Here is a 22,881-nt window from a genome sequence, read left to right on the forward strand (position 1 = left end):
ATATACCAGACAATGAATGCTAGCATGCTTTCAGCCCAGTGCTCTAAGATCCCAGAAATCCTAGCTTCAATATTCTGCATTATGCTGCCTTCATTTTGGGACACTCAGGGCCCCTCATTAAGTAGGTGCTCTGCCAAACCTTGCTGCTGTAGTGTAAATCATGACTTGTGTGCTCTGTCTTCCTTAAAGAGGCTGCTGCCACCACAGCAAAGCCAGCACAGGGAAAATGTTCCCAGACTGGAGGTGTTCTAGTGCAGAGGCCAGTCTTTTGACACTTCCAGCAACATACTTTGGTAAATAATGCTGTGCTGGTGTAAAGTGTTACCATGTGGATGTATTCCTCCTGATGAGAGAATCCGGCAAGCAGGAATGCATGCCCACAGCACTTTACCCCAGGGCAAAGCTATTGCCCTTCGCTCTGCCAGTGTGGTGGCTTTGAGCTGAAATGCCAGACACCAACCTGAGCAGCTGAGTGGGTTCCTGGTCACTTTTCATCATCACCCTCATGCTGGGGGTGATGATGCTCTAAGTGACCATGGCAAGACTTGCAGGGCTCATCTGTCAGTCTTAAGAGTGAACCTACCTCCACCTGCACTGTAAATAAATTGAAGGGCTTTGCACACCAGTTAGTGAGATGTAGACCCTCGTTCCCTTCCATCAATGTTCTACCACAGCACAACTCCCCAGAGCTTGCTGCTTGGACTAAACTAACCAAGCAGAAAATCTCTTCATTTTCCTTATCGAAAGACAGAAAAATAGTTAAGCAATAAAATGTTGCAAGGATCTGTTTGGGAGCGTGTGTTGTAATGCCCTGGAGAAGGAGGCAGGATTAGCCAACATTGCTAATGACACTTAGTGGCTGTGGCTATCAAGTTCAACAGAAATTATTCTAAGAACCTACAGGTAAGATCCGAGGCAGTCTGCAGATGAAGAGCCCAGCGGCTATTGAAAATGAACCTGTATAAACACATGTATAAACAGAGACACAACTGTCTGCATTGAATAGTGGTAAATTTGAACAAGTGCCCTAAGAATGACAGGAATCCAGAAAAGAGTCTACCCCTCTTATTTATCACAAAGGTCACAAAATCAGAACAGTTCAAAAATTAACAAGTACTTTACATGCAGTTACTCCTGCTAATGTAAGACACTAGTCCTACTTTACAGACTTTAAATGAATTCTGCAAAATGAGTAAGAGGGTTTATTGATCATCCTACATACAAGATCGTGCAATAGATCAAGAACACCTCTTTTTACACCTTTTATTTCAACATGATATTGTGGTCATTGAGAGAAGAATGTTTTAACTAAAGTAAAAAATTACATGCTTCCATCACATCCTAAAATGCAAAAACAAAAAAGTAAGTTGCTGAAAGATTTTTAAAAAGATTAAACTATTTTGAAATACCACCTAATTATGTCACCAATAGGTTGCCTTCTTATTGAATTTGAGCCCCTTTTGTTTTGAAGTGAGACAGAAATTTGGGTTATGCTATTTTCCTGTAAGACTCCCACCTTGTTCAGCACACATGAAGTGCTTGCTGGCTAAGGATTTGTTCAATGCTTTGTAAAGTCTTCACAGCTCAAACTACCTCTGTAGCTTGTTTCTTTCATGTTATTTTTTTAATTCACTGGTAGTCCACTCATGGGCTTGTCTAACATGACCAGATTACATAAGTGTCCATCTGAATTCTTTGCAAACAAGAATAAATTTACTTCACAGCAGCCCATTTGGCAAACAGTGTATTTTTATTACTTCCACTTTATACAATGGGAAATTGAGGTATGGAAAGATTCATATCAAGTATCTCCAATAAATTTGACTACTCAGAGTCATATAATTTTCTTTTTTTTCAGAGACTGCTTAAAATATAGGTGCTACATTGATTTTACCTGGTTTTGCAAAAGCTCTGTATTCCTGCAAATCAGATTGAGGTTCTCAAGACAGAGACCTCAAAATAGGGAACATGAAAATGCATGATTGCTTTTGAAAAATCTATTTTAAATGACTGGCTTCTCATCAGACAGGAAATATGCAGAGGCATGAAAAACACCCCTGGTTCATCAGGGTGGCATTCAACTGTCTGCATATGAATCTCCTTTTCTATTCCAGTTTCTAGCACTAGTCATTATGCTTTTTCCACTTTCTTCAATAAACAAGGCAAGGTTCCTTCAGATAATGACACCTTTAGAAAAACAACTCATCCACAGAAAGGAGTCCAATGGAAAGCAATATAGTTTAAACTAAAGGCCAGAATATAAAAAGTGAATGTAAGAATGTCAAATTGCAAGGGCAACCACCAGAAATTCATGAGGGTTTAACAAGGAAGCAAAGAAAGGAATCTGCTCAATAAAATAAAAATCTTAAAATAATGCTCAGCTCCAGGGCTGAAATACAATACCCTGTCACTTCACCTAAAATAGAAACCAATAAACCCAGCCCAGAAGCTTATACTTTCCTTTATGGAGAAGTGTGGGAAGGGATTAGGATATACTAGTTGCAAGTAGATTCTGTGGGTATTTCTTGAGACCCAGAACAGTTAAAAAAAAATCTTCTGTTCCATTCCAGATCAGCACAAGCTCTAACAAGCTGTTTCAAGAAGCAGAGAACACAGGCTCACCAGAGGACTAAGGGAAGTTCTCTGCAAAACAAGTCTTTTCAGGAAAGAGAAAGGCTGCACCTGAAACAAGAACATTTCTAACCAAGAAGTTCAGTTTTCTCTATTGCTTTATCATTAAAAGTGTCTTTTTTTTTCTGTTAAGCAATTACTCTTCTTGAAAAAAATGTGATTATTTTTACTTTCTTCTTTCTCAGTGCAGAATAGCCACTACTAATTCATCCTTGGCTGGAGCCAGGTCTTCATCAAAATCATCCTTGGCTGGAGCAAAGTTTTCATCAAAATCATCACTGCATCCACAAAAGCTACACGAGCACTTATTATATGTTCAAAAATGCTTGTAAATAAGCACATAAGCAGGATTACACAATTTGTATGCAAAGATGGAGTTTCCAAGGGCAGCATTTTACCATGACAACATTACAGGTCAAATGTGCCTTCAAACAGGCACACATTTTCACTAATTTGTACCTTAATGAAGAATAGAAATGAGTGTTTACTTCAGAAAACATATGAACCTGGCAGTACCACTTCTTAATGAACAGCTCTAGAAACTGTGGTATGTTTTGCATTTACAATTTTATTGTGGTAACACTCAAAAAAAACAACATATGTATTTGCCTTTCCTAGAAATTCCCCACACACCAGGCTTCCCTCTGTAACTGCTGAACTGTCATATTTCTGTGTTTTCACCATGCTCACGTGTGATGCCAGATCATCTAATGTGAGCATTTAATAAAATATCCTGCCATATTTCACCTTCTATTTAATATTACATTGAAGGCCCACCATAAGTCATTATCCATTTCTTGAGTGTTTATCCTTCAATCAGTCTGTATCATGACATGATATATCTGGACTGAAAGTTTAGAATAATTTTTCAGATCAAATTATTTGGAACAGGGTGGCTGGGAACAACCACATTTATCGGAGCAAGAATTTGACCAACATGCTCTGACAAACACTACTATTTAAAAATGTGTTGGACTTATACTTCCCACACCTTCAAACATATTAAACATAATCATACTACTCTGTCAAAAAACCCACAAAACCCAAATAACAGAACCATGTCCCAGCAGATTAAACACCTCAACACGAACAGCAACTGCTCTATGTGTCCTGCCAAATGAAACAAAAGCATGAGGTCAGTTTGAAAGTCCTGCATGCTCCTTCTGCTTAACTTCTGCTTTAAGCCCTGGCACAGTTTAGGGTACAGCCAGCATGAGGGACCATTCTCCCAGAAGTTGTGATCACCTTCTCACCACCCTCTAGGGCTGGCCAGGGCCACCTCAGCAGGATATTCCATACCCCAGCGCATGTGGAGCTACGCTGAATTTCACGCTGTAACAAGCACTCTGGCAGGCTGACGTGCAGCCTCTGAAGGGTTTGGAACTGGGAAAAAAAGGAAAACAAACCCACACCAAAAATAACTTAAACAACAAACAACGAAGTTGTGATCTGGGGGGTGACAACACTGGAGGTGCCTGTTGCCCCTGCCCAAGGCTCCAGCGCCAAGACTGTGGCTGAGTGTGTGTATATGTGTGTATATGTATATGTATATGTATATATGTATGTATATACAGATGTGTATGTATACATCTATTTATATGCATATAGACAGACACAAATATACACATTTATATATGTATAAATGTGTGCATGTTTTTATGTGCTTATGTATGCGTGTATCCATATATATATATATATATATATATACACAGAAACTCTTTTTTAAAAACTACATTTAATTTCACAATTTAATTTCAGACTCCGAAGCTGAAGTAACGGGGGCTGCCGGAGCCTCCCTCGGGCCCGCAGCGCTTCCCCCGGCTCGCAGCGCCCCCACCGGCCGCCCAGCGCCGGGACACCCGCGCGGGCCGCCGTGCGCCGGGAGCCGCCATCCGCCCGCCGCCGCGCCGCTCCCCGCCCCTCGGCCGCGTCCCGGCGGTCACGGCTCGCTGCGGCCGCGCCTCTCCCGGAGCACCGGGCCCTGCCCCGCGTCGGGACGGCGCTCCCGATAAAAAAACGTCAATTACCAGGAGTGGGGTTCGAACCCACGCGGACATGCGTCCATTGGATCTTAAGTCCAACGCCTTAACCACTCGGCCATCCTGGTGCAGATACCGGGACGCCTCGCAGCCGCTCCTACATTCATGGCCGCACTGCCAACCGCCCCCCCAGGCCTCCCGCGACCCTCGGGGGTGCCCCCTCACACCCCCCGCCGCCGCCGCTCCCTCCCGCCCGCCTGTATTCCCAGCGCGGCGGGCGCCGAGCGCACGGGGCGAGGCGAGCGGGCGGCCTCTCCCGGCGGCGGGAGGCGGGCGGGCAAGGCCCGGCGGCGGGAGCGCTGCCACGGACCGTGATCAAGACCGAGCCGGACCGAGCCGGACCGAGCCGGGCCGAGCCGGGCCCGCTGCCTCCTCCTTCCCGCCGCCCGGCGCCGGGCCCTAGCGGAAGGGGGAGGCGGGGGAGGTGCGCGGCGCTGGCACGGGCCCGCCCCTGGGGCAGAGCAGGGCGGGCGGCGCTGGGCCGGGGCCGGCGGGCAGTGGCGGGGCTGCGGGCAGTGCGCGACTGGGCACTGCGGGTCTGGGCAGAGCTGGCTCAGCCCCCTCAGAGCGGGCTCATCCCCCTCAGAGCGGGCAGGGCCGCGGTGCCGGCGGGCTCGTCGGGCATGAGAGGCAGTGGAGAGGTTGTGCCGATAAGGCACCGACACTTTATTATTTCCGTCCAAGTGTTTCCTGGAATGTATCTTCTCTCGCTCGTAGAAGGAGAACCAAAACCAACGAAGCTCAAAGCTATCAATTATGCTTAATTAGGAGGAACATTATCGCAGGGGAAAGATTTTTTTGCTGGTCGTCACTACATACCGTGTCTACGGAAGCACCTATCGCAATACTCCCGGTTACTGCCTGCGCTGGGACCTCCCCCTCCTTCCCTGCAGCAGAGGGAAATGGGAAAGTGTCGCTTCGCTGACTTTACCCCTGGCACTGGCTCCTACTCTCGCTGCTGTTTTCCAGCGGAGGATACGGACATCCTGCATGGCACCAAACTGTGGCACCTTTGAGGTGTGAGGAACATATTCCACACAGCCCAGGCTGAGGACACGGGCCTGGGCCAGGAGGCAGGCGGAGGCCGGCTGCTTCCCCGCAAGGAGAACAGGAGCGCACCTCCTGCCCGGGTGTTGGACACCCTGGATGTCCCTGACCCCTGCAAGGGCTCTGGGGCCCGAGTTTGCAGGTGCAGGTGGTGCCTGAGCTCCTCAGCTCTTAGTGCTCACAGACTCTCGGGACACTAGGCGTGCTTGTGAGGGAAAATACTTCCCACGTACCATACGTGTTATTCACACCCGAGAGCTCATGAATAAAAGAACAGCTCTTCCAATGGAACTTGCCATGCCGTATCATTGCCTTGAAATGAGTGGCATGCCGTAGTTCTCTGTTCAGTAGGGTTGTGCCTTTCAGCAAAATATTGAGTCGAGAAACACTGTCAGGTTTTTTACTTTTCTGTTCAGATCTAACACCACTTCTAAGAAACACAGTAAAATGTTGCTTTTTCTTGTGCAGACTTGGTGCCCTGACAATGTGTGCACAGTAGGGCACGGTGACGCTGTCTTCTGCTGGCTCTTCCTTGCTTTGGCTCAACCATAATGAAGACACTACATAATATGCTAAAAACGTGGAAGAAGACGGATCTGCTGTTGCCTTCTTACATATTAGAGAAACAAACAGCATGGCTCCCTGTGAAAATCCCATTGCATTGGAAATTTATTAACCAGAATTGCCACATACAGTATCTATTAAATTACACTGTTTCCTGCCTTCATTATATCTGTGATACCTTCCTAGAGATAGAACCACAACCCCAAGTAGCTCTTTCCTTTTTCAAATCAATTTAAATAGCTACCATAGTTCAAAAATCTAGACAACCATGTTTTGTTTGCAAGAAATTATAAAAATTGGGTTGTGCATTCAAAACATCTTTAATGCAGGTTAGATTAAAAAAGTAGCAGTTTAGCATAGCTACTCAGTTCAGCTTCCAGAAAAAAAAAAAAAAAAAAATCTGGATCTTTAGCACTATCTCTTCAGTTCAAGAAGTTTCTCCCAAGACATGTGGCAGAGATATCTGCTCATGTGTGTGTCCACGGTCTGGTCCTTCATTTTGAGGAAGCAATTGTCCCTCTGCCATTTCTGTAAAATGAAACCCATGATTAAAAAAAAAAAAAAAGTCCCTCAAAATGAAATGGAAACCCATATGCATATCCATTACATATTAAAATTATATTTTGTAATAGGGGAATTTTTTTGTCTCTTTTATATCTATGCTGTGCTGTCTTACATATTTTAGAAGTAGCAAAGTGTCCCTGGTTGCCAGTTCCTCTTTGTCCTCCTCAGAAAGGACTGGTTGGTTGTCGCCATGATATTTTCTGAAAAATCCCTTTGCCAGGATTTTTCTCCTGAGAAGCCTCAGAGGAAAAGAAAAACAATAATTATTTGCTGCTGTAGAATGCAACAGGTGCGTCTTTGATTGGTCTCATGTCCTTGTTTCTAATTAATGGCCAATCATAGCCCAGCTGTCTCAGACTCAGTCACAAGATTTTATTATAATTCCATTCCTTCTCTATTCCTTGCTAGTCTTCTGATTAAATCCTTTCTTCTGTTCTTTATTAAGTCTTAATATATCATTTTCTTATAATATATATCATAAAATAAAAAATCAGTCTTCTGAAACATGGAGTCAAGATTCTTGTCTCTTCCCTTGTCGTGGGACCCCTGCGAACACCACCACAGTGGCTGATTGGTGGTATGGGTTGTGAAGCTTCAGCTTCAGTAGTCCTAAAAGCTAAAACATCCCCTGTCAGATTTAACTTCCTCACCCCTCAAACCCAGTTTAAGTGTTTACCATATGAGGGAAGAGGGGAAAAAAACCCTACCAACCTATAGAATGTGCTACACACATCTACACGGGAGTTGTGCTGACTTTCAGAAGGAGGAGGCAGCTTTCCCCAGATGTCCATTCTGCAGCTTCTGTTATTAGTATGCTAACATATTATCAAGCAACTTTTATCATCTTCTTCCACTCATCCTGTGTGGCATGAGTCCTTGCAGCTATAGCGTGACCAGTTTTTTTTCAAAAGTCTGTTCAACTGTGATTAGGCAAGTTCATGGGCTGGCTAAATTTGAGTTCTTACATAAATGAAGGGTAGAAAAAACCCCAAAGTATTAAGCAATGGACATGTTTGCAAGGAAGAGAATGACAGAATGATTGCTTCTGTTACTGAAAGTCATTTTTAAGTGTCTCTCAACTCACAGTGCATCTTAAAAATAGCTTAAGTTTTAAAAGGTATCAGGTTGGTTTTTGACTAATTCTCATTTTTTTCCCTACAGCAACGGCCTAAGTCAGGAGAGAAGGTCTACCATTACCTTTTCTTTCTGCTCTCTTTCCTTGTGCCTCAAATCAAACTAAAGATTTGAATACTAGTTTTGCATATCTACTAGTGAAATCATTGAGGTCTCTCAAAACTGCCAGAATAAATTTGATTTTTTTAAACTAGAGAATCATCTTAGAATGCATGAAACTCATTTTCCTTAGGATTTTTAGGGAAAAAACAATAGTCTGTCAATTTGCAACACATTTCATTTACCAATGCAACAAATATTGGGACTCCTTTTTTTTCTAGGCCTTGTTTAATCTCCTTTTACTGACTCATAATTTAGCAACTTTTAAACTGAACTTTGACAATGCAAAACATTATTGCAGATTCAATGCGCAACACTCTGCACTTTCAATTTTTCTTATTAAATCTTTTATTCCAATTGTAGATGCAAAAAAAGAACCAGCACAAAAAAAATGTACATAATTTTTATTAAAAACATTGGCAAGTGGTAGGAATGTGCATGTGAAAGGAAATACAGTATTTAATTCTTCATTGATTTATCCCCACATGCTGACTCTTGGAGGAATGCACAGTTCCACTGACTTAATGGCAGAACCTACAGAGTAAACAACTTTGTCTTCTTGAGTGGCACCAAAGCCCCTGGCTGTGGTCCCAGCTTATCACCCTCCTTTCTCCCACTTCAAGTTTGAACACCTCACTGGAGACGTCCTCAGACAAGCATAACACTGATATATCACCAGTACACCACTGAATATAAAAATATCTTATGGTTAGGAGATCTGTGTTCCTCACTCTTCCATGTTATTAGAGACAGGTGCTACAGCAAAAGGGACAATCACATTCTGAGAAAAGTTATCCCTTTAGTTTCTATTTGTGTGCAAAAGTCTGTCTGGGTAAAATTGTTTCCCAGTCAGACACAAAAGCTTGGAAGCTGGATTTATTTTGCTGTTTTGTTATATTAATACAAATAATAATAAATGTTTGGGTTTTTTTTTTCACACATAAAATCAGGGTGCAAAAGGTAAGAAGGGAGACGTTTCACTGCAACTGGTGCAGGAAGGTGTACATGTATGCACATCTGAGGAATACTCCCAAATACAAAATATTTGAAATGTTTAAATATATTTATTAAAATTGGTACAAATAGGACCATTAGTTTAAAAAAAATCTGAAAAAATGTCCTGCATTATTTCAAAGGATAGCAATAGATCACAGTGTATCAGGAAGTCACCTAGAAATATATTTGAAAAATCTCCAGAAGCAGGAGCTGTGATCAATCACCACACTCTATGAATATGTTCCACTGACAATGCTCAGTGCTTACCAGGACTGCACATTTTTTATTTCCTTGCAATACTCCAAACCTTCTGATTTGCCCTTGTGTAAGGGCAGACTCTCACAAAAGGAGAATTTCCTTTAAAGCTTAAAAAGAGCACTGAAATGGCATGAAACTGTTTTCTTTTTTCTTCAAGTGTACTGAAGAAATACTTCTGTTTGCTTTCCATGGTGGAGATTTCCCAACAATTGGGGAAAAGTCAAAATTTTTTGTACACAAGTGAAAATGCATATTAAAAAAATTTAATCCTTCATCTTATTTAAAATAGATATAGAAAAATCCATATTTGGTCAATGCTTATAAAAAATAAAAGTGTACTGACAGGCCAGTCATTCCACTAAAATGGCTTCTATGTACGTGCCTGTACAGGAGACACTAAAATGTTTCCTCAACCCCACAGCTGTTGTCGTCTTATACAGGTTTCTGCAGAAGGCCACCTCATGTTTCTCCCCTGGATGAAGTGTTAATTGGCAGAAAAATCCCAATTAGAAAAATGCCAATGTCATCAGAACATGAAAGCGTGGCAGGTTTGAAACTGAGAGGTGAGAGCAGTTCAAGTTAAAAGTGAGATACCTGTGTTGCAGTGCTTTTAGCTGCCTTGAGATAGCTGGATACTCAATGGAAAAAAGCAGTCACTTGCACACAAATAGAGCAAAATGTGCATATTAACATTTAAGGTGCAGCCACTTCTGTTAAGATCCCAGACAGCTGAAAATCAAGTTGAAAGAGAAACTAGTTCTGTGCCCTGCTCCAGGCTCAGTATTTTGTCAAATTTGTATCAAGCAGGCTCCAAACTAGTTAAAACTGAAACCTCCTGATTCTGTGGTGTACTGTGCTGCCCCAGGCAATAAGGCTTCACTGCCTGCAGCCTCACTTCAACAAATAAGAATAAAGTTAATTCTTAAAAGTATTCATCTTCCCTGGGATAAGTTATTCATTCTTCTTTCTTGCCTATATGAAACAAGTATCACTGTAGAGATATTGCATCTCTAGATACAGTAACAGGACCTTTCAATAAAAATTACATTAAAAATAGTTTTATCAACATTTCTAAGAGTTCATAAATACAAACAGCCTTCAGCACATTTAGTAAACAGGCAATGAATAAAACCAACTGCAAAATATCCCCCCTATTTCTAGGGCTTGTCATTACAGAAAAGTCTCTGGAAAGAACACCTAATTTTGAAGACATTCAAGTCAGTCTGTGATAGCTCCAGTGGGACCATCACCTTCTGCAACATGATATGCAACAGCAGAGGATTGTTCTGAGGGGATGTTTTCTCCTGTATTCCAAAGCTCTTTTCACTTGGTCTTTAGCATCTCCTACATAGTCCTCAACATTTTGCATATTGATCTCAATAACATCAAAGGTGTCTGCCTGTTCCTCCACCAGCAGGGCCACCTGCAGAAAGAGCTCGTGAACTTCCTTAATGCGACCTTCCAGCTTCACCAGCTCCTTGTGCCGCGTCTCTATCTCATTCAAGGCTGCGCGAGCTCCCTTGACATCCGACAAGAGATTCTCGGAGAAGACATCCCATTTGCCTTGCTCAATCATCTCCTCAATCTGGTGCCCAGAAACGTCCTTGCCCATGATCTCCAGCTGCCGCTGAATTCGGATCTTGCAGTTCTCCCGCTGGTTCATCTCCGCTGCGTTGTAATCAAACATAGCATCCTGAAATGTGTGCATGAGGTCAACGTAGTGGTTCTTCGCCACCCTGGCAATGACAGACATAGCTCCATATTTGGTTATTGCATCTTCACAGAAATCTCTCATTACCTGCAGTTTCCTGTGGATGCTCTCTCCACGGCTCTTAATGTCTCTGGCAATACAATTAGTGTCTCGTTTGATGCTGCTAAGGCGGCGCATGGAGGTGAGGAAGCGGGTGTTTTGCTTTCTGAGACGGCTGACATCCGCTTTTAGGTGGTCGTTTTCTGCCCGGATGCTCTGTATGTCCTTATGAAGGATTTCCAAGGCATAATCCGTCTCATAAAGGAGAATATCCTGGGGTGAATTCTCATCATCATCACTATCAGAAAATTGTTGGTTGTGTAACCTGGCAAATTCACGCAGCTCACTTAAACGGTCTTTCATCCTGCCTGTAAAACAGGAACAGGAGGAATGAGTTTGAAGTAACTAAAACATTGGTTAAAAGAATTGAAAATTTGTAACTAATAGCTACATCATGGTGATAACTAAATCATAGATAACAAACGTAACTCATCAAAGAAAACCCAAAATACTAGATTTTAAATTTGTTCACAGTATTTTATACAGTGATGGATATCACATCCAAAACTCTGCTAGAGCACTGTTCTAGAAGGTACAAGTTTCGAAACAAAACTGCAGGAAAGAAGACAATAAATCCTTAAGACAAATCAAAAAGAATAGTAGGACAGTCCCAAACTCCCCACAAAATGCCAGTCTTTTACTTGGAGAGGAAAAGCAGACTCCTGATAGTAAGCCTTCAGCTATCAGCATCTGTAGACATGTTAATAACTGAACACCTTCCACTACTGCTCACTAGAGAAATCTCCTCTAGCTCCTGATCCCTCATTACATCAACTACCCTAAATGTCACAGGGCTTCCCCCATTCTAAGTTTGCTTTTCCTGGGAGAATACTAAGAAGCATCTCAGGAAGAGAAATGACATTTACTGATACAGTTGGGAAAGAAAAGTTTCCAAAAATGGTGTAGAAAGTATCAAGACGATGGGGGGGGAAGAAGAGCTAAAAAAAGAAAAAGAAAAAAAGGCAATTTTAGTGTCTCCAGATGCTATCATTGACCATAGAGTATCAGACATCAACAATTAGGGGTGTGGAGCATCTCTCTTATGAGGAGAGACTGCAGGAGCTGGGCCTATTTAGTCTAGAAAAGAGAAGACCAAGAGTGGATCTGATCAACACATAAATATGTCAAAGGCAGGTGCCAAGGGGATGGTGCCAGACTCTTTTCAGTGGTACCCAGCAACACAACAAAGAAAAATGTCGATAAACTGAAACACAAGAAGTTTCATCTCAACACGAGGAAGAACTTCTTTACATTGAGGGTGGCAGAGGCTGCCCAGGGAGGTCATGGACTCACCCTCTCTGGAGGCATTCAAAATCCACTGGACACATTTCTGTGTCACTCGATTTACATGAGCCTGTCTTGGCAGGGATTTGGACTAAATGATCTCCAAAGTCCCTTCCAACCCTAACAATTTTCCAATTCTGTGAACTTTGTGCTTACCATTCCTTAAACTTAATAAAAATTAAAATATCATCAGCCTTCTACAGAGAGCATAGTAACAACTGTCTTGACAATTACTTCACTTCGTGTTTTCTTTGTCAAGCAAACACTGAGTAAAACTCCTGTGTAATAAATTCATATTTTGTAAGAGCAGGTCTACTCTTCCTTCCCCAGGAAGAAATGGAGAAGCAAATACATAGTAATTCACAACATGAAAATGCTGTAGTAAATTCATGTGTACACTAATTCTGCAGCATCTCTAAAAATATTGCTTTTTTCTTTAATACAACAGTAAAGGTTAAAAAGTCAAACATTTTAAGAAGAGTAAGGACCTGTCAAGTGCTGCCTTGGATTGCACCACAGTGCTGCCTGGATACAAGAAGATCATGCAATTAAACACTGCCCTGTGCGCTATCACTTCCACCAAGGCTTTGCCTAGAGCCTGCATGTGCTGAATAAAAGTTGTACAACATAAAATTTAATATTCATCATTCGGTTCACACTATCTCATAGACTATGTAATTACTGTTCATTTCCTCGGGGATTTCCCCTGCAAAATCTGTGGAAAGTTCCATAAACTCCTACCAGTTGTTTGGGGAAAGGCAGATCTAACAGCCCCACAGTCAGGTTTCAGCCCAGAGTCATTAAGGGCAATAGTGATAGACTCTTGATAATTTACAATGCCCACTTGAGACACTTCAAGCACAATTCTTTGTACCTGGAATCTTCAAAAGTCAGCCCCTTCTGACTTCAATCACTGCTGCAAGCCTCAAGCACTTTGCTGAGTCAGATCGCAGAGGAACAAGCTGGACATCAGTGAACGAGCACATGGATCAAGGCCACTTGTGCAGAGCTCCTCTCCAGTGACATGGACAGCATCACACACAATCTCTGTGATCCAGCAGATCCAGTAGAGTCTAGTTGTAAGCAGAACAGAGGGACCAAGTTGCAGTTGCACTTGCAATCTTCACCCTGGGTTTTCCCAGCTCCCCAGTACTTAGTTCTAAAAGCCTACATTATTTGTATCTACATACCGAAACGTATGTTTAAGGTGGTCAACATTAGCATCTTTTAGCTCTGCATTGAGGACCTGTATCTGTCCGGGATATGTCTCCACAGCCAAAGTGTTCACACTTTTGTCCTAACAAACGGATGCCATCTATTTAAGTGTTGCCATCACTTAACTGCGTAATGCAAGGCATTTTCCCTTCATGGAAATGTACAGCAATAGCACAAGATGCAACTGACCTACGTGGAAACAAGAGAAGAGCCAGCCAGATATGAGATACGGGGGAAGGAAAAAAAATAAGAAAACCCCAAACATTTAGAAGCCATGGAAAAGGTGCCCAGAAAAGTTTTGGAATCAGCATCCTTGAAGATATTTAAAACTCTACTTGACATGGTCCTCAGCAACCTAAAATGCCTGTGTGTGTTTTGAGCAGGCCTGGATTAGACAATGTTCAAAGGTCCTGTCTAAATTTTTCTGGTAATTAGCCTTAGATAAAAAGTTTGCTAAGCTGACCATTGAACATTAAATATATTCAACGACTTGCACAAGTCTATATAAGAGACATCTAACACATTAGAATATCAAGACAGCAACTACTCTGGAGTAACAACTGCAAGTGCAAGTGCAACTGCCTTAATTCTAAGACTGCGAAGTTTAATAGATTAGCTGTCAGTTTTATTTTATTTTAAAATGCAACATATATTCAAATTGGAACATGTACTTCCATTTATATTTTTGGGCTAGATAAATCTGTCCTTGTAAATATGAGGTTCCTTCTTCAAGTCCATCGTGATGTGTACACCCAAACAAACCCACAGGAAATACAGGCCAGGTGATGACTGCAGAGGTTACAACTTTGAAGGCAAATACCCAGCAAGTACAGTCAGCTGAGGGCATGTTCAGTGCTCCTCTTTTCATGTTACTGTGCTACTTACTGGTATTAATCACCACCGTGACAAGCTTTCCCATGATGCATGAGAAACATACAAATTGTCCTGTTGCAATAAGACTGCAGCCCCAGACAACTGTGTATGACATGGGATTTCAGACAAAAAGAAAATCCACTCTAAAAATCAAAAACTATGCATGTGTATACACCCCCTTTCTGTTAGCCCCATACACATACAAAAGGGAGCCCTACAAACATTGCCTAACATTGCCATGCAAATGTTCTGAAGCCTGTTAACTATGCAGAAATAATCTAAGGATAAAAAGTTATTTCTATAGAAACAAATGAATTACACACTTAGGTTTATCTTAGCTTTAACATTTGTATATCCACACTCTATCCCCATATGGGCTGTTCACATAGGACTTGGGCTCAATGATCCTTGTGTGTTCCTTCCAGCTCAGATATTCTATGGTTCTGTGATCAGAGCCTGGGGACAAATGGTGAAATGATGAAGCAGTTTCAGCACTGCATCCATATTTCATGGCCAGCTGCTGGGAAGGAAGGCAGTGTACATTTTTTTCTTCTTGCAGCATTTATAAATGGCAGCTGCTACTTAATACCATCTTGTGGCTTACCAAAAGTCTAGTCAGTAATCTTTTCAGCCTTGACTAGGGCCTTACAAGATTAAGCTTTTCCTTCAGTTGTTTGAGGAACAACAGATATTTCAAAACAAGTCAGTTAAAAATAATTTCTGTCAGTAGTTCTTCTCGCCCTTGGAAGGTAAAAGGAACCCACGTGGCTCATCCTGGCTCTGAATGACATGTGATTTTATTGCATGACACACAATAGACGTGACCCAAAAAACAAGTGGTGAGCAATTAGGAAATACCTGCTCTTAGGCAAAATTACTTCATAGCTAAGTATGTGTCAGCACATTTCAGTGACTTCCCATATGGATTGTAGAGCATGTAGTATTGATGGAAATCTACTCAGATGGACTTGCTGAATTGAACACACTTCATTCCAAGGCAAATAGAGTGCTGCTGTTGCACTAGAATACAAGTCATGCATAGGTTAAAATAGTGTTAAATTTAGCTGAAGCCTTTTGTTGAAGAGTTGGAATCTCTGATTTAATAATTTTCTAGTAGCTATCTGTTTTGTAAACAATTGTCTTAGACCAGAACAACTATTTTTGCTTGGTATCTATTGCCTAATTTGACAGTATTAATTAACTTGGGAAAAACACTTTTTTTTTAACAGTAGGTTAAAACAGTAGGTTACTCATCTTTCCAGAAGAGTAACTGGCTTATAGCAGAGTACTAGTCATCTTTTTAGTCCAAATTCCCTGTCTTCCCAACCATGCCCATCACAGGTGGCACAGCAGGCTTGAATTTTTCAAATTATTCATCTTTTTTTCTCTCTTCTCCTTTGTAAGAGCCTGAAACAAAAAAGTTATAATCTAATGATTAGGACAGTTTACCTTCCGAAGCTGTTCTAAGATCACATATGTGTACTAACCCTAAGATTAACAACTATGACAGAGAGGAGCAGTTCAAAATCTTTTTGTGGCCTCACTGCAAGGAAGTTATCCTCTCTGGAATTTTTTGGATTTCACAATGTTTAAAAATAGACAAAATGTATTCAGGAATTAAAATCCATCAGTTAATACTGAATGCCAGTTATAAAGCTACAGAAATCCATCAAGAAGTTGCAAGTATATCTGAAGACTACACTACCCAGCTCATAGGCTCATCAAAGCCTGCGTACAGCAGAAGACCACCCTTAAACTTTCCATCACCCTAGAGAAAAATATCTGCAGTTACAAATGTCTCTGGATATTATTTTTTCCCAAAAAATCCCTGTCCTGTGCCAGGACAAGTTATTTATTACAAGCTGATATATTCAGAGAAGTAGGGATGACTCCATTCTTTGCAGGCTACTTCTGCATCTGGCAGAAACTCCAAGTCTCCACTAGCTCCTTTCCTACCATAAAGTCTAGGAAAAACCTAGGGGGGAAAATTATTCTGATTGTTGCCTCCAATTAAAAGAAATTAGGCAATAATTTTTGGAGGTTCTTCTTTCACTATCTCAGTTTCTTTACCAGTATTCAATCTCTTCAACAGAAAAGAACTCTCAGTTTTTGTATGACAACATATTATAAATGGAAGGATCTAGGGTGCATCTCATACTTCTCAGGTGCATATTGAATACAGTAACCATCCTGGTGTTTTCTGTGGACTGGTTATCAGCTTTTCCAGACATTAGTATCAAAACTAGGAGACACTGCTGGTGTGCATTAAATGCACTATAATATGCCATTTTTCACATATTTATGATAAGACTGAGAAAAAAATCTGATGTTTTAACTTGTTATTACTCAGTAGCCATGAAAGTAAACATTCTTGCATTGAAAAAGTCAGCTTGTTTTACATGGGTTGACTGCTAGGTTGTCTAAATTTCCACTGGAGAACTATGGATCACCACTGACAAACTTTCAATACTGGATAGATAAAATGGATTCTTGGTATCTCCTCTTGACATTTTCCTCACAAGTCACATAAATGAGCAATTTTAACTAGATTTGGTGTTGTTTGGGTGGGGAGCAGAGGTAACAGGGCTATAGACAAAAAAAGTTTCTCCATCTTCACGGGTTTGCAGTACCAAGGTCTTCAGGTAAAACTGGCCTAGACAGAGACAAGGTGAGTGTGAACTGTACCTCCACGGGCTTGGCAAATGGTTAAGACAGATCCATAGCACTTAATATAAGCAGTGAGACAGCCATCTGTGCATTTCTTGGCAATTACTACAGCTCGTCATCATTACAGGTCACGGTGCAGGGCAATCAGCCAGCACAGTCACAGGCAGTGCTGGCACCACAGCACCATGAGAATATACATTAGCTAATTAATCACCTCGGCTTCCCTGGAACACATTGGCTCAGCGAAATAGCTGCGCACATGCCACATGTATATAACTACTATTGTTACCACACTGTGGTATTTACAAGTGATTAAGACATTATGTTGGCATGCAAATAGAAATATGAGGTTGCATGTGATCATCAGTCAGAAGAAACAAGTTTTACTGACGTTTTTAAATTAGCACGACTGCATTATTATTTGAAAAACACATATATTTAAGGCTTGTGATAAAGTGTTATAATCTGAGACCAAGTACTCTTGACTTTAAAAAAATTCCTTTAAGGTTAAATACAGGGTGTTTCCTTGGTATTTGGCCATGTGGGCCGGTACACATGAGGCTCAGTTTGGGATTCTATTGCAAAATCTACACAACTGTATCTGCATCAAACTAGTTCCAGCCAGGAAATAACCCCTATAGCCAGCCACACATTCGTACCCACAGCCCCAAGCCATGTCAGGCTTTATGGTAGTTACACTACTTAGCAGCTCGTGGGTGTTTACAGGCCCATTCAAAGCACCAGTGAAGTTGAGACAAGATATAGATGTAATTAGGAACACACCTGATTGTGCATATCAAAAGCTCAAACAAGCTTAATTCTTGCTTTCAAAAATAAGTGAGTTGTCAATACCACAAAAACAGCACAGGGAAAAGGCATAGCAGGAAAAGCTGGACTATGAAGTAATTCCTTCACTTCTGTGAATAAGAGTTTGTTGAGAATAATCCGGGCAATTAAGGGGTTAATTGCCATAACAGATTAGGCAAAAGCTGCACACATAATAAGCCTTTGAAAGTCAAGATATGTGACATTCTCTCTCTGATAAAACTACTTGTAGTTTTATCTAGATATGTGTCAAGCACTGTGTGAGAGCTCTTGCTGATAGTGTAGAGTGTCTTGATAGCTCATCTAGCCTATCAAAGCAGAGATAAAAACCAAATTGTTCCGCTCCCCTCATGTAGAGCACCCCCACTACCCAACAGGGGGTTCCCAGGAGCCAGCCCTAGGCCAAACCCTGGGAATGGTGTTCCTCACCAGAGCTGGTTCATGGCCACATCTTGGGGAATAACCCAAAATGCAAGCATAACCAAAAATGGCTTCACTGCAAAAAGTGGTAACCCCAGATTTGGCACTGAGATGGGTTTACTGGATCAAGCTAACATTGCCTCAGTAACTTCTGCACCATGCTTTGTCATCCTTGAACTACAGGAATGACCAGAGTCAAAGAAAAGGATGGGCCAGATAAAAGATAATGGAAAGTGTATCTGGTCCAGCATATTTGACACAGCAGTTGCCTTCTCACCATCACAACTGGTTTTGAACATATCAGCATTAGGATGGGTATCTGCCACACTCAGAGATTATCCATATTTTCCATTAGTAACTTGGAGAGTGAAACCAAACACGAGCTTGTACAGTCTCCAGGTGACACTGAAGTGGAAGGGAGTAGAAGCAAGGATTTGGTGAGGGCAGGGAAGGAGAATTTATGAGAATTTAAGGTGATCTTGATAGTAAGAGAAGAATTAACAAAAAGAAAACAAAATTCAATATAGTCAAGCCTAGCACATTTAGATAAAATTATTCACACAAATATAAAGTAGGAAACACCTAGTTTGGCAGTAGGAAGGCATTGGTGAGATTATAGCTGATTGCAAGCCACAAAACAAGCTCACAATATAGGGTCATTGTAAAAAACCCAAAACCTAATGTCTTAAATGAGAGATGGCTTGGGAAGGACTGGTTTTACTCTGCTTGGCATAGATAAGGCCTCAGTTGGAAAAGTGCATCCTGAAACAGTTATCACATTAGGAAAGTCAAAGGAAGCATATTTGGTATATAATTGTCTCCAAACATTTTAGAAAATACACTCCTGGAGAAAGAAGAGCAGAAGGAATTATCTTCATTTAATTCAGAAGACCAGGGAGGGAGAGACAGTACTCCAAGATATAAAAGGAGTTTTCTATGGAAAGGGAGATGGTCAGTTTGATCCCTGTGTTGACACTGGAAACACACAAAGTAATCAATTTCTTTCACAAGGCCTACTTTGAACTGGCTGTGCCTTACTGAAAATTAGACCACTTCTCTGTGGAAGCACTGTGGGACCTTCTTCCTTGACAGAAAGAGAGACGATACAGAAAGCCCTCTCAGGCCTGATTGAGGTGCACAGCTCCAGTGCACCAAATGGATAAAGAAATGTCTTACAGTCCCACAGTGGCCCTGCATTCCCAGGATTTGTTCCATGCCCTCATCCCCAGTGTCACTGTGGGTCCAGCACAAAGTGTTTGTCCACAGAGAGCTGCCCATGCTGGGGAGAAATTTAGGTGACTCTTTTCATGCAGCAGATTATCTTCTTTCTTGATTATTTATGCACCAGTGGCAACTACAATTTCTCCTTCTGAAGCAGGTCTTGGTTACTGTTAGTGTTAGTATACTGTTAGTATAGTGAAAGATGTCACGCATGGAGCCTAATCCCACAGCACCCCAATTCTCCAGCACTGACAGAGCATGCAGCTGCATTCCATAGCATCATATTTATCTACCAGTGCCCAGAAGGTACTACATTTTACTCATTTTAATGTCTCAAGAGATCTTCTTTCCATGCTTACTTTCGTCATGGAGATGTCTTTCAACAACAGAGTGTATCTTGCAGTTTTAGCCTCAGCCAAACCACCAGATATCATATGACTGAACATGCAATTTCAGTTTCAGAGCAGTGGGCATACAAAGCAGTCAGAGAAAAAAGGTCATCAGAGGAGTTGGACACCCAAACCATCCTTTCCTAATGATGACATTTATCCTGTTCATCTGCTAGACCTCTGGTCTATTTTGAATTAAAAAAAATATTATGGTCATCTTGTAATCTCATCACTATTTAAATAGCGAGTATCAGCAATGATAAGAAAGCATCATCATTCAAATTGTATTCTCATCCTAGAAAGTAATAGTTTGCCATTTTGATACCTGACAGCTTAAAAGACATTCGCTAAAATACCCTCTAAGGAACAGGAACAAGAAGTGCAAGCGTCCGTTTTTGGCCAGTGCTGTTATTCTAGTCATTTCCTTTCTCAGTATCAGAGTGACATGTAGTTATCTCAGACATTCACAAGGGCCAGTTCTTCTTGGTAGGAAGGAAATGAGTATCAATTTAATTGGAAGCAATCAAAGAACGCTAACTTTTTCACCCACTTCTAGATCTGCCATGATGACACTCAAGAACAAAGGAAAAGCTATCATATTTTGCATTTAAACCAATTTTCTGTAAAATCGGCTGTGGAGCTATTCATAACCATGTATGAGCACTATGAATAAAATGTTAATACTCGTTAAGCCAGACAAACAAGGCAGTGGGAATGCAGACATATATTTGAAAGTGCCTCTGTTTTTCTCTCATTCTGTGAAAACCCAGCCATCCCTTTTGTATTCTATGAGGACCAGGGCTAGACATCTTCGGACCCAAAAGCCCAGTCAGCATATCCCAATATCTCTCCTGCCTCCGGGTTTCACACTTCGCCACTCGACTCAAAAGGGGCAGTTTCCTCTACTCGTAGGCAAGACCGAGGTGCCGAGCGCCCCGACAGCCCGGGAAGGGGCGGCTAATCCGGGCTCCCAGCACTGCCCTCGGCGTCCGGGAACTCCAGCGGATGCTCAGGGCAGCTCGGGAATACGGCTATGCCCCCGTCCCGGGAGCCAGCACCGGCTGTGCCCGGGGTGAAGAAACCAAACCCTGCGTGGCCCCGAGGAAAGCGCTGTCTCGTCCTCCCCCGTCCCGGCAGGTACTCACCCTCGGGCCGGGCAGTCCGGCCGCTCCTGTGCCGCTCCGCCCGCGCCGCTCCCCGAGGTGCCGCTGCCGCTCCCGGAGGTGCCGGTTCCGAAAGCGCCGGTGTCGGAGGTGTCGGTGCCGCCGCAGAGCCCGCACCGTCGAGGCGAGCGCTCATCCCCGCGGAGCGGAGCGCCCCGCCCCTCCGGCCGGCTCGCCCGCCTATTGGCTGCGAAGGCCTGATTTGCATGGCGGCGCCCCGCCCCCTCCGTGCCCGTGGGAAGATGCGCGGTTCGCGTCGGTGCCCGGCGCGGGGAAAGTCCGTCCCGTGGGTGCCGGGAAACGGGGGCGCGGTGAGCTGGCCCGTCGCTTCGCCATCGTCCCCGCGGACCTGCCCTGACCTTTCTCGTCCTCGCCTCCCCGCCGGCAAGCGGGGGCTTTCCGGCTCTGTGATTCTGTAATTCAAATTGCCGCTGCTTAGTGTGAGGAAGATGCGCTCTTCGCGTCATGCTTCAGAGTTTGGGTCAAATTAAGTCCTTTTTTGCGTTGTGACTTCCTGAGGGAAAAAAACCAACAGCTTCCCCATCATTCTAACTGAATAAAACCTAACAAAACTCTGGTGTCACAATGTTTGGTACATGGTAATTATACACATTAACTAGCCACACAAGTAGTTATAGAGATTGTTCAGCTCTTTCTGAGATGGGAAGTTTTTGTTTTTCTTGAAAATCTTGGACATGTACTTTTTTCTCCTTTTCATCATAAAGCTTGAATGTATTTGAATCTGAAAATTTTAAAATATAGAAGTTATTTTTTTTGTTGGTGCTGAGAAGTAGCTAAAAGAGCAAGTGTGCTTTCCTGAGCAGTAATCAGTTATAAGGCTCCAAAATTTCTTACACTACACCAATCCCACCCTGTGTGACCGAGAACAAATTCTGTCATGATGGAGACAATTGCAGAGATGTAGGAAGCTTCCTCCCTCTTTATTTTCTCTGCTGTCTTTGTGTCAGGAAAAAAATATAAGTAAAAGGAAAATATTTGAGGTTTTATGGTTAAAGGTTAGTTAAAAATATACCTGACAGAAAGGCTCTTTTACCTTGAAAAATCCAGCACTACCCTGGGCACTTTGCTGGGATTTTTCTCTTAGACCTTGATGCTGGAGACAAATTTAGGTGCATGGGTCTCACCAGTTCCCTAAAACTACCTGAAGGCACTGAATTGTGAGTAGGTTTTCTCTTCCAGGCTGCTGCTTTGTGAGACCAGCTGCAGCATCCTCACATGTGGGCAGGGAGTTTTCTCCTTGCCGCTGCACCACAGAGAGCAAATGGGCCTTCAGTGTTGTTTGGTGTTGTTAATGCAAGCAGAGCTGGAAACAGAGCTGGGTGCTAATGTAATGTCATGGGTAATCAAAGGTACAGGCAGCTTTGTGTGGTGTGGAGCAACAATTACAAACTAACCTGCTGCTGTTGCAGCACAGGCAAAGCTATGGGTGCATTGATTGATGTGTCTGATGATCCTGTCAAGAGCAAAATGCTCATCTAGGAACATCTGGTATCTTCCCTGTAATTCAGGATATGGAGGATATGGAAAACCAAAGAGATGACTGTCAGGCCTCCCCTGCTTTGGGAGAGACTTCAGTAAAAATGTCAGTAGCTGAGTAGCAGGCAAGGAAGGAATATTGTTAAAATATTAGTCTTCTTAGAAACTAATGGAGAGTGAGAGAA

General features: G+C 42.4%; 1 protein-coding gene and 1 non-coding gene across 4 annotated transcripts; both read right to left on the reverse strand.

Annotated features, from left to right (window-relative positions):
- Positions 1–4,655: 4,655 nt before the first annotated feature.
- On the reverse strand, positions 4,656–4,738 carry TRNAL-UAA (transfer RNA leucine (anticodon UAA)). The gene has a single exon. It is a non-coding gene; the product is annotated as a tRNA-Leu (tRNA).
- Positions 4,739–8,465: 3,727 nt separating this feature from the next.
- Positions 8,466–21,269, reverse strand: STX11 (syntaxin 11). 3 transcript variants are annotated; one of them, XM_059469670.1, is made up of 3 exons: positions 21,182–21,269; positions 13,301–13,499; positions 8,466–11,450 (listed from the first exon to the last, which is right to left on the reverse strand). In XM_059469670.1, exon 3 carries the CDS (start codon positions 11,443–11,445, stop codon positions 10,579–10,581), a length of 867 nt encoding a protein of 288 aa, XP_059325653.1. In that variant the 5' UTR covers positions 11,446–11,450; positions 13,301–13,499; positions 21,182–21,269; the 3' UTR covers positions 8,466–10,578. The 3 variants fall into 3 exon arrangements, with proteins under 3 accessions (XP_059325653.1, XP_059325652.1, XP_059325654.1); XM_059469669.1 differs by lacking the exon at positions 21,182–21,269 and adding an exon at positions 13,617–13,707; XM_059469671.1 differs by lacking the exon at positions 21,182–21,269 and having other exon boundaries at positions 13,301–13,666.
- Between the last annotated feature and the right edge of the window lie 1,612 nt (positions 21,270–22,881).

Source organism: Ammospiza nelsoni, chromosome 3, assembly GCF_027579445.1.
Source record: "Ammospiza nelsoni isolate bAmmNel1 chromosome 3, bAmmNel1.pri, whole genome shotgun sequence".
In the NCBI taxonomy this organism is placed as follows: domain Eukaryota; kingdom Metazoa; phylum Chordata; class Aves; order Passeriformes; family Passerellidae; genus Ammospiza; species Ammospiza nelsoni.

Excerpts from the sequence above, each read along its gene's own strand:
- STX11 (XM_059469670.1), bottom strand. The coding sequence starts at position 11,445 with ATGAAAGACCGTTTAAGTGAGCTGCGTGAATTTGCCAGGTTACACAAC.